The sequence below is a fragment of the Oncorhynchus tshawytscha genome, linkage group LG18 (assembly GCF_018296145.1).
Source record: "Oncorhynchus tshawytscha isolate Ot180627B linkage group LG18, Otsh_v2.0, whole genome shotgun sequence".
Classification (NCBI taxonomy): Eukaryota; Metazoa; Chordata; class Actinopteri; order Salmoniformes; family Salmonidae; genus Oncorhynchus; species Oncorhynchus tshawytscha.
The window spans coordinates 38,968,319-38,980,966 of record NC_056446.1 but is presented as its reverse complement, the minus strand read 5'-3'; the positions used below and the strand labels follow the sequence as shown (position 1 = coordinate 38,980,966).

Below are 12,648 nucleotides of genomic sequence, written 5' to 3'. Positions count from 1 at the left end.
GAATAATAATAATAATTTATTATTATTATTTACCGTGTCCCTTTCGGGAAATATATCTAGAATCTCCACAGCACAGATGGGAGAGGGAGAGCACAGGAGGAAAGTCACACCAGCTGGTTTAGGAAAGTTTTGTTTCCCCCAGTGCTGTGCGGAGCCAAAATAACAACATGCACGCTTCATAGATGCACTGTCAGACCCTGATTTAACATACAGTGCCCCCCCCCCTTCTAATTTTCTCTATTTTTGCACATTTTTAATACTGAATGTTAGATTTTTAACCAAAACCAAATATTAGATACATGGACCCTGAGTTTACAAATAATCCCTCAAACATTGGATGACATGAGTCCCATTATGCCTGGCAAATAAAACCTAACGCTGCATTCCACAGTAAGAACCTTATACCAACGGTCAAGCGCGGTGGTGGCAGTGTGATGGTTTGGGGATGTTTTGCTACCTCAGGACCTGGACGACTTGCCTTAATAGAAGGAACCATGAATTCGGCTCTGTATCAGAGAATTCTACAGGATCATTTTTTATTTTTTTTTATTTGACCTTTATTTCACCAGGCAAGTCAGTTAAGAACACATTCTTATTTTCAATGAAGGCCTAGGAACAGTGGGTTAACTGCCTGTTCACGGGCAGAACGACAGATTTGTACCTTGTCAGCTCGGGGGTTTGAACTCGCAACCTTCCGGTTACTAGTCCAACGCTCTAACCACTAGGCTACCCTGCCGTCAGTCTGAGTTGAATCTGTAGAGCAGCTGGTTACATGCAGCAAGACAATGATCCAAAACACACAATCAAGTCTACATGAAAATGGCTAAGAAGCAACACATTTGACGTTTTGGAACGGCCTAGTCAAAGTCCAGACCTAATCCCAATTGATATGTTGTGTCAGGACTTGAAACAAGCAGTTCATGCTTGAAAACCCACAAAAGTCACTGAGTTAAAGCACTTCTGCACGGATGAGTGGACCAAAATTAATCCACAGTGACATGAGAGACTGATCAACAACTACAGGAAGAGTTTGGTTGGAGTCACTGCAGCTAAAGGTGGCACAACCAGTTATTGAGTGTAAAGGGGTAATTACTTTTTCCACACAGGGGCATTTGTTGTTGCATAACTTTTTATTTATGACATAAATTAAATAAGTATATAATTGTTGTTTATTTGTTCTAATATTAGGTTTTGGTTGAATATCTGATAACTCAGCCACACAAAAAATATGCAAAAGCAGAGAAAATTAGAAATGAGGGCAAATACTTCTTCACAGCGCTGTGTATTGAGTGTACAAAACATTAGGAACACCTGCTCTTTCCATGACCAACTGACCAGATGAAATGAGCCCTTATTGAGGTCACTTCTTTAAATCCACTTCAAATCAGTGTAGATTGAGGGGAGGAGACAGATTAAAGAAGGATTTTTAAGCCTCGAGACAATCGAGACATGGATTGCGTATGCGTGCCATTCAGAGGGTGAACGGGCAAGACAAAAGATTTAAGTGCCTTTGAACTGGGTAGTAGTTGCCAGGCGCAACGGTTTGTTTAAGGACTGCAACGCAGTTAATTTAAAAAATATATGTGTTTTTAAATGAAATGCTCAACAGTTTCCCATGTGCATCAAGAATGGTCCACCACCCGAAGGACATCCAGCCAACTTCACACAACTGTGTGGAAGCCTTGGAGTCAACATGGGCCAGCATCCCTGTGGAACGCTTTGGACACCTTGTAAAGTCCAAGCCTCGACGAAATCAAGGGTTTTCAGAGGGCAGAAAGGGGTGCGACTCCATTTTAGGAAGGTATTCCTAATGTTTTGTCGACTAGCACTTTGACTTTCAGATAACATATAAGATGGGGGGGGTAAGCTCACTATTTGCACTTCCACTTTAAATCTTGCATGTGTGGCTGTTACAACATCCTGCCAATATTACATCGTCAACAATTAGCTGCATATTTATCAAAACACTAGCCAAGATCCTCACTTGTAGGGCCAGATCGACAGCTTCCTCATACAGCTCCATGATCTTATAGACCAGAACACAGGCCTGGAGGTAACCATGTTCAGCACACAGCCTCAGGGTGTACTTTAAGTCATAGTGGATGTATGACGCGTGGGTACCAGCCTGTCAATAATCATAAAAACAACACTTTTAAAAAATTAATAATAAATTAACAATTCATGTATATTTGATTAAGATACCCAATAACATTTACCAGAGGAAACTAAGTATACAATAGCAAATATAGGGCAAAACGTGACATTACTAAAAATAAAAAATAAAAGTATATTATACAATTATCAATCGACATTTGGTCTGAGTCCCTATGGGCCCTGGTCAACAGTAGTGTACTATAGAGGGAACAGGATATCATTTGGGACAGCCACAACCTTGAACCTACCTGTTCCAGGTACAACAAGAGACTATCAGGTTTGTACTTGGCGTAGAGGGACAGCAGGTAGTTGTGTATGGCCTCTTCGGTCACAGTGAGCTGGTAGACACAGAACTCCATGTACCGGATGGTCTCGTTGACCTGTTGTGTTGAACCCATCTGACTGTAGTTGACCAGGGCTGGGATCAGTTTCTTAGGTTCCAGCCTGGAACCCATCTGGATCCAGGCGTCCACCACCTTATGATTGAGGTTTATTTATTATTTTATTTACATTTTATTTAACTAGAATATTTATTATTCATTCCCTTTCACAAATACACAGAGGCACTTCACATGCCGTAAAAATGGACAATCGAGGATGGTATTGTATTTCAAACTGAATTTTAAAAATACAATACTTTAACTAGGCAAGTCAGTTAAGAACAAATTGTTATGTACTTGAACACAGACAACAACAACAACAAACATTTCAATGCAAGCAGATAAAATCATTGCGTCACCTTCTTAGGTATGTGTTGCATGAGGATGGGGGAGAACTTATAGAAGAGCTTCTCGTCGCAGTGCTTAGAGAGCACCTCCAGGGCGGCGCTATAGTCATCATGCTGACAGTGATGAGAGATCACCCTCTCATAGTCCTAGAGAGATACATAGACAGATTCTTTCATGTCAAACAGCAGCAGATAATACATACTTCATCAGCAGCCATAAAGGGGCCTAAACATGCCACATCATTAGAGACCACCAAAAGAGACCACTCTAAATGGCACAATACAATACCACGCATGAAAGGCAGGGCTGGGGTCAATTGTATTTAAATTCCAGACAATTCAGGAAGTACACTGAAATTCCAATTCCGATTCTCTTCAATGCTTTTCAAATTTGGAACATTTTGAATTGGAATTTGTATTACTTTCTGAATTGACTGGAAATGAAATTGAGCCCCAAACCTGGATAAAGAGCATCAACAGATACCTGCATGATGACAGAGAAGTAGACCATGTCGTCCACGTTGCCGTGGCTAGCCAGCAGGTCATAGATGGTCGTTCGGTTGTTATAGAGACACTCCTTGTGTTTGGAGCTACTGAGGAACTTCCGGAACTCATCACGCGTCTCCTGGAACACCCCATGTTTCCCCTCGGCAGATTCTAGAAGCCCCAGGTGGTTCAGGTAAAGCTCAGTCAGCCAAGTGACCAGTAGGGTGATCTGGGTCTTCTCACTCTGTTTCAATCAATCAATCAATCTTTATTGTCCCCAGAAGAAATGTTACTTTGCAAACAGGGGTAACATGATGAAAAAAAATATAAAATATATGTTGAAAACAGACCACACAAAAGACAAACTATCTAGCAGGTTGAGAAGTGAGCAGAAGACAAGCTTCCGTTGCTCACTGTTACAGACAATAAAGTTGTATGGTTTTGAATTGTAAAAACTTAGGTCACAAAAACATCATATACCTGTTTTAAATTATTGAGTTTCTTCAGCAGGAACTCTTTCAGAGCCTCGTCCTGTTTTGCCTCGATAAACTTCAAAGCAATCTCTTCGAAGTAGTTCTGGGTCAGAGCGTAGCATTTAGCGCTCTCCAAGTAGCGTTTGTTCTGGAAGCAGTGTTCTGCCTCTTTAGCCAGGACCATGTCCATGCACTCTGGCCGGTCCCGGCAGTACTCCTTAGCCAGGTCAAACTTGTTCATGCTCATGTACATCTGCCACACATCCCTGGCTTCTCTCTGGATGTGGTATCTGGATTGAGGAAGAACAAAAACTTACCGTCACACTCACTTTGTCTGTTCTTTGTAGTCTGATTCCACAGATGACAGTTAAACCGTGTTCAGCCACTAATGGCAGAGCTAGTCTGATTCCACAGATGACAGTTAAACCGTGTTCAGCCACTAATGGCAGAGCTAGTCTGATTCCACAGATGACAGTTAAACCGTGTTCAGCCACTAATGGCAGAGCTAGTCTGATTCCACAGATGACAGTTAAACCGTGTTCAGCCACTAATGGCAGAGCTAGTCTGATTCCACAGATGACAGTTAAACCGTGTTCAGCCACTAATGGCAGAGCTAGTCTGATTCCACAGATGACAGTTAAACCGTGTTCAGCCACTAATGGCAGAGCTAGTCTGATTCCACAGATGACAGTTAAACCGTGTTCAGCCACTAATGGCAGAGCTAGTCTGATTCCACAGATGACAGTTAAACCGTGTTCAGCCACTAATGGCAGAGCTAGTCTGATTCCACAGATGACAGTTAAACCGTGTTCAGCCACTAATGGCAGAGCTAGTCTGATTCCACAGATGACAGTTAAACCGTGTTCAGCCACTAATGGCAGAGCTAGTCTGATTCCACAGATGACAGTTAAACCGTGTTCAGCCACTAATGGCAGAGCTAGTCTGATTCCACAGATGACAGTTAAGACCGTGTTCAGCCACTAATGGCAGAGCTAGTCTGATTCCACAGATGACAGTTAGACCGTGTTCAGCCACTAACGGCAGAGCTAGTCTGATTCCACAGATGACAGTTAAACCGTGTTCAGCCACTAACGGCAGAGCTAGTCTGATTCCACAGATGACAGTTAAACTGTGTTCAGCCACTAATGGCAGAGCTAGTCTGATTCCACAGATGACAGTTAAACCGTGTTCAGCCACTAACGGCAGAGCTAGTCTGATTCCACAGATGACAGTTAAACTGTGTTCAGCCACTAATGGCAGAGCTAGTCTGATTCCACAGATGACAGTTAAACCGTGTTCAGCCACTAATGGCAGAGCTAGTCTGATTCCACAGATGACAGTTAAACTGTGTTCAGCCACTAATGGCAGAGCTAGTCTGATTCCACAGATGACAGTTAAACTGTGTTCAGCCACTAATGGCAGAGCTAGTCTGATTCCACAGATGACAGTTAAACCGTGTTCAGCCACTAATGGCAGAGCTAGTCTGATTCCACAGATGACAGTTAAACCGTGTTCAGCCACTAATGGCAGAGCTAGTCTGATTCCACAGATTTTTGGCTATTGTAAAAAAAAAAAAAAGACTGCCAGATGAAAGTTTTGTCGATCTTGATTGAATGCACTAATTGTAAGTCTCTCTGGGCACGAGTGTCTGTTAAATGACTACAAAAACTAAATGTCATGTAAACGAACCTGAAGACAGCCTTCTCAGTATAGATCCACACCAGGCCTCCTGCTAGGTCTTTGATCATCTTCTTCAGAGTGCCGAACTTATCAGGAAACACATCCTCGTACACCACCTGTCAATCAATCCATTCATCCATTTAATCTATTCATAAAAGGGGGGCTCCAGTCAAAAGCAGTGCACTAAATCATATCACATTTTATTGGTCCCGTAAACATATTTAGCATATGTCATCGCAGGTGCAGCGAAATGCTTATGTTTCTACCTCCAACAGTGCAGTAATACCTAACAATACACACACACACACAGTACCCATCAGTTTGTACACACCTACTCATTCAAGGGTTGTTCTTTATTTTTTACTATTTTCTACATTGTAGAATAATAGTGAAGACATCAAAACTATGGAATCATTTAGTAACTAAACTTTTTATTTTTTATTTTTTTTAAATCAAAATATATTCGAGATTTGAGATTCTTCAAATAGCCACACTTTACCTTGACAGCTTTGCACACTCTTGGCATTCTCTCAACCAGCTTCATGAGGTAGTCACCTGGAATGCATTTCAATTAACAGGTGTGCCTTAAAAGTTGATTTGTGGAATGTCTTTCCTTCTTAATGCGTTTGAGACTTAGTTGTGTTGTGATAAGGTAGGGGTGGATATACAGAAGATAGCCTATTTTGGTAAAAGACCCAAGTCCATATTATGGCAAGAACAGCTCAAATAAGCAAAGAGAAACGACAGTCCATCATTACTTTAAGACATGAACGTCTGTCAATACCTCACATTTAAAGTTTCTTCTAGTGCAGTCGCAAAAACCAAGCGCTATGATGAAACTGGCTCTCATGAGGACTGCCACAGCAATGGAAACCCCAGAGTTACCTCTGCTGCAGAGGACAAGTTCATTAGAGTTACCAGCCTGAGAAATTGCAGTTCAAGTAACAGACACATCAACATCAACTGTTCAGAGACTGTGTGAATCAGGCCTTCAAGGTTGAATTGCTGCAATGAAACCACTACTAAAAGGACACCAATAATAAGATGAGACTTGGGCCAAGAAACAGAAGCAATGGACATTAGACCGGTGAAAATCTGTCCTTTGGTCTGATGAGTCCAAATTTGAGATTTTTGGTTCCAACTGCCGTTTCTTTGTGAGACGCAGAGGAGATGAAGGGATGATCTCTGCATGTGTATTTCCCACCGTGAAGCATGGAGGAGGAGGTGTGATGGTGCTTTGCTGGTGACACTGTCAGTGTTTTATTTAGAATGCAAGGCACACTTAACCAGCATGGCTACGACAGCATTCTGCAGCGATACGCCATCCCATCTGGTTTGTGCTTAGTGGGACTATAATTCGCAGAGTGAAGGAAAAGCAGTCAACAAGTGCTCAGAATATGTGGGAACTTCTTCAAGACTGTTGGAAAGCATTCCAGGTGAAGCTGGTTGAGAGAATGCCAAGAGTGTGCAAAGCTGTCATCAAGGCAAAGGGCGGCTACTTTGAAGAATCTAAAATATATTTTGATTTGTTTAACACTTTCTTAGTTACTAAATGATTCCATAGTTTTGATGTCTTCACTTATTATTCTAATATGAAGAAAATAGTCAAAATAAAGAACAACCCTTGAATGAGTAGGTGTTCTAAAACTTCTGACCGGTAGTGCCTTCAGAAAGACCCCTTGACCTTTTCCACATTTTGTTATGTTACAGCCTTATTCTAAAATGTATTAATAAACAATAAAAAATCCTCACCAATACCCCGTAATGACAAAGCGAAAACAGGTTAAGAAAATTGTGCAAATGTATTAAAAATAAAAAACAGAAATAGCTTATTTACATAAGTATTCAGACCCTTTGCTATGAGACTCGAAATTGAGATCAGGTGCATCCTGTTTCCATTGATCATTCTTCAGATGTTTCTACAACTTCACTGGAGTCCACCTGTGATAAATTCAATTGATTGGACATGATTACGCTCCCGAGTGGTGCAGCGGGCTAAGGCAAGGAATCTCAGTGCAAGAGGCATCACTACAGTCCCTGGTTCAAATCCCGGCTGTATCACATCCGGCTGTGATACACAATTAGGCTGTAACCTAACAAAATGTGGGAAAAGTCAAAGGGGTCTGAATACTTTGTTGAATGCTGATCTGTATTCGATGAACAGCATTTTTACACAGGTATTCCTCTTGTCCAAATGAGGATAGGGCAGTGTGCAGTGTGATGGCAATTGCGTCATCCGTGGATCTGTTGGGGCAGTATGCTCCTTAACTAGCCTCTCAAAGCACTTCATGATGACGTAAGTGAGTGCTACGGGGCAATAGTCATTTAGTTCCGTTACCTTTGCTTTCTTAGGTACAGAAACAATGGTGGACATCTTGAAGCAAGTGGGGACAACAGACTGGGATGGGGAGAGATTGAATATGTCCATAAACATTCCAGCCAGCTGGTCTGGATATGCTCTGAGGACAAGGCTGGGGACGCTGTGTGGGCCGGCAGCCTTGCGAGGGTTAACACGCTTAAATGTGATAGTCATGGAGAACGAGAGCTCACAGTCCTCAGGAGCGATGGTGGCCTTTTTGCTTAAAGCTGGCAAAGGTGTTTAGCTTGGCCGGGAGAAAGGCGCTGGTGTCCGTGGCTGTTTTTTATTTTATTTTTTATAATCCGTGATTGTTCCCTCTAATTGTTTTCAGCACTGAACATATTTCTGGTCTGCTGAGCGCAAACTGGAACATTGTGTGCAATTCTGTGCAATTCTGTGCAACTTCTGGCACGCGTTTACTGTGAACACTGAGGCTGTACCCACTTTAAGTTACTGTGAACACTGAGGCCGTACCCACTTTAAGTTACTGTGAACACTGAGTTACTGTGAACACCGTACCCACTTTAGTTAGAACACTTACTTTGTTACTGAACACTGAGGCTGTACTGTGAACCCACTTTAAGTTACTGTGAACACTGAGGCCGTACCCACTTTAAGTTACAGTGAACACTGAGGCCGTACCCACTTTAAGTTACTGTGAACACTGAGGCTGTACCCACTTTAAGTTAGTTATAACAGTCGCAAAGTTGGCTACTGTGGCTATTTGATCATAATGTAGGCCTACCGGAGTGACCTACCATCAAAAACAATGGAGAGAAATGCATACCATAACATTTTAACATGGAAATAGCAGTTATATCATTCAGCCTACAGGAGCAGACAATGTGTGGTGTTCAATGTAGTCCTACTTTCCATGAGACTTTTGGGGGAAAAAACATGCAGAGTTTGACTTTAACCTGTTTATCCACTTGTCCTTCAGACAAGGAGGTGACTGAAAATGTTGTGTTGTTTGATGCAAGAAACCACTTTACAAAATTAATTAATTATTCCCATACCATTATTTAGAACTAGGAATGAGATATAGTCCTTGGTTCACTCCAGACCTGTCTGTCCTTGACCAGCACAAAAATATCCTGTAGCATTCTGCATTAGCATCGAATAGCCCCCGTGATATGCAACTTTTCAGGGAAGTTAGGAACAAATATACACAGGCGGTTAGGAAAGCTAAGGCTAGCTTTTTCAAACAGAAATTTGCATCCTGTAGTACTAACTCAAAAGAGTTCTGGGACACTGTAAAGTCCATGGAGAATAAGAGCACCTCCTCCCAGCTGCCCACTACTCTGAGGCTAGGAAACACACCGATAAATCCACTATAATTGAGAATTTCAATAAGCATTTCTCTACGGCTGGCCATGCTTTCCACCTGGCTACCCCTACCCCGGTCAACTGCCTGGCACCCTTCACAGCAACCCGCCAAAGCCCCCACCATTTCTCCTTTATCCAAATCCAGATAGCTGATGTTCTGAAAGAGCTGCAAAATCTGGACCTCTACAAATCAGTCAGGCTAGACAATCTGGACCCTCTCTTTCTAAAATTATCTGCCAAAATTGTTGCAACCCCTATTACTAGCCTGTTCAACCTCTTTCATGTCGTCTGAAATTCCCAAAGATTGGAAAGCTGCCGCGGTCATCTCCCTCTTCAAAGGGGGTGACACTCTAGACCCAAACTGCTACAGACCTATATCTATCCTACCCTGTCTTTCTAAGGTCTTCGAAAGCCAAGTTAACAAACAGATTACCAACCATTTCGAATCCCACAGTACCTTCTCTGCTATGCAATCTGGTTTCAGAGCTGGTCATGGGTGCACCTCAGCCACGCTCAAGGTCCTAAATTATATCATAACCGCCACTGATAAGAGACATTACTGTGCAGCCGTATTCATTGACCTGGCCAAGGCTTTCGACTCTGTCAATCACCACATTCTTATCGGCAGACTCAACAGCCTTGGTTTCTCAAAAGACTGCCTCTCTTCCCGACTCTCTTCTCTATATACATCAATGATGTTGCTCTTGCTGCTGGTGATTCTCTGGTACACCTCTACGCAGACGACACCATTCTGTATACTTCTGGCCCCTCTTTGGACACTGTGTTAGCTAACCTCCAGACGAGCTTCAATGCCATTACAACTCTCCTTCCGTGGCCTCCAACTGCTCTTAAACGCAAGTAAAACTAAATGCATGCTCTTCAATCGATCACTGCCCGTACCTGCTCGCCCGTCCAGCATCACTACTCTGGAAGGCTCTGACTTAGAATACGTGGACAACTACAAATACCTGGGTGTCTGGTTAGATTGCAAACTCTCCTTCCAGACTCACATTAAGCATCTCCAATCCAAAATGTAATCTAGAATTGGCTTCCCATATCGCAACAAAGCATCCTTCACTCATGCTGCCAAACATACCCTCGTAAAACTGACCATCCTACCAATCCTAGACTTCGGTGATGTCATCTATAAAATAGCCTCCAACTCTACTCAACAAACTGGATGCAGTCTATTACAGTGCCATCCGTTTTGTCACCAAAGCCCCATATACTACCCACCATTACGACCTGTACGCTTTCGTTGGTTGGCCCTCGCTTCATACTCGTCGCCAAACCCACTGGCTACAGGTCATCTACAAGTCTCTGCTAGGTAAAGCACCACCTTAACTCAGCTCACTGGTCACCATAGCAGCACCCACTCGTAGCACGCGCTCCAGCAGGGATCTCACTGGTCACCCCCAAAGCCAATTCCTCCTTTGGTCGTCTTTCCTTCCAGATCTCTGCTGCCAATGACTGGAACGAACTGCAAAAATCTCTGAAGCTGGAGACTCATATCTCCCTCACTAGCTTTAAGCACCGGCTGTCAGAGCAGCTCACAGATCACTGCACCTGTACATAGCCCATCTGTAAATAGCCCATCCAACTACCTCATCCCCATACTGTATTTATTTATCTTGCTCCTTTGCACCCCAGTATCTCTACTTTGCACATTCATCTTCTGCACATCTACCATTCCAGTGTTTAATTGCTTTTAGTAATTACTTCGCCACCATGGCCTATTTATTGCCTTAACTCCCTTATCTTACTTAATTTGCACTTACTGTATATAGACTTTTTGTTTTCTTTTAGTCTACTGTATTATTGACTATGTTTTGTTTATTCCATGTGTAACTCTGTTGTTGTATGTGTCAAATTGCTATGCTTTATCTTGGCCAGGTCGCAGTTGCAAATGAGAACTTGTTCTCAACTAGCCTACCTGGTTAAATAAAGGTGAAATAAATAAAATAAAAATATTTTAAAAATATTACTACCCCTCTGCCTATTGGCTACTTAGCATATTCAAGACCGTCTCAAAATACAACACTGCCCCTTTAAGACATGTACAGATTACTCTCGTAGGAAGTAACCCTTCCCCATTGTTGACTACAAATGATTGGTTATGACGCACCGGATTGTGTAGAGTACAGGCCTGAGTAGTACCTGTCAATGCAATAGAATCCTACTCTGACGTGTTCTGCCTACAAGAAAAACCTCTTGCAGTTAGTTTTGCATACAAAGTCCTGCATAGTTTGTTTTGTTTCTGTATGTTACGCTGAAAGTGGCTAATATTACGTTGATTCGAGCACAATTCCCACGGTAAAAGGGAAAGGTTGAATATGTTAACTAAAAGTTCAATCTCACACACTTCCCCCATAATGCTCTCTGCCCTTTCATGGGTTCATCGGGAATTGCTCACCACAATGTTCTGAGTTCTCAGGAAGACAATTGCGGCAGAAATGAGTAGCATGCCCTGCTGGTGCAGTGAGAGAGGGAACGAGCGAGAGAGAGAGAGAGAGACAGAAACTTCTGTATGTGTAATGTTTACTGTTAATTTTTGTTGTTTTTCACTTTATATATTCACTTTGTATGTTGTCTACCTCACTTGCTTTGGCAATGTTAACAGATGTTTCCCATGCCAATAAAGCCCTTGAATTGAATTGAATTGAGAGAGAGAGAGAGATAGAGGGAAAGAGTCCGATGGGAGCTGCGCACGCCCGCAGCTCAGAGGGAACATTGGTCTGGAGTCCCTGCCACAATCGTCTTGTGTCTGAGCTGTTGAATTTCGACTCCACTTTTCTGAACTGTTGTTTTGCCACTGATTGCCTTATCGAGGTCATAGCTGGTCTGTTTGTACACATCCATGTTCCCAGTCACCTTGCTGTGGTTAAATGTGGTGGTTTCAGTTTTATGCTAATATTTCCATCTGTCACAGTTTTTGGTTAGGATAAGTCCTAATCTTCACAGTGGGAACAACATTCTCTATGAGGGATGCACGATATATTGATGAACATATCGTAATCGGATGATATTAGCTAAAAATGTCAACATCGGTATCGGCCCGATGTATAGTTCAACGGCAATGTTAAATATCGATGTCAAAGCTACCAAGCTTTACCATACTTAAATAATGTAGGTACGTGACGTAATGACGCCACGTAAAATTTTGCGCTATATGTGCAACACAGCATTCCGAACCTCGTCCACAATGTCTGCTGTGTGGATCGAGCAGTCAACAAGTCCAGCAGTCATTTGAAAGAGTAAGAACATTTCAGAGAGACGACTCAAAGGCGGAATCCATTAAAGCCAAGATAATGGAATTCATTGCCTTTGACAGTCAACTGTTCTCTGTCGCGGGTGAGGTTGGCTTTCGCCGAATGGTCGAGCACCGGGACACCGGTGCACCGGGACAACACTACCAAACGCGCTATTTTTCAGACGTTGCCCTA

General features: G+C 42.5%; 1 protein-coding gene across 1 annotated transcript in view; it reads right to left on the bottom strand.

Annotated features, from left to right (window-relative positions):
- The window catches only part of LOC112217959 (vacuolar protein sorting-associated protein 18 homolog), a 35,240-nt gene that overhangs the window by 2,153 nt on the left and 20,439 nt on the right, over positions 1-12,648 (bottom strand). The window contains exons 8-13 of the mRNA XM_024378581.2: positions 5,530-5,636; positions 3,848-4,130; positions 3,366-3,611; positions 2,894-3,028; positions 2,403-2,630; positions 1,985-2,125 (exon numbers count right to left, since the gene is read on the bottom strand). Of these exons, the coding sequence (XP_024234349.2) occupies positions 1,985-2,125; positions 2,403-2,630; positions 2,894-3,028; positions 3,366-3,611; positions 3,848-4,130; positions 5,530-5,636 (1,140 nt within the window). The remainder of the gene's footprint in view (positions 1-1,984; positions 2,126-2,402; positions 2,631-2,893; positions 3,029-3,365; positions 3,612-3,847; positions 4,131-5,529; positions 5,637-12,648) is intronic.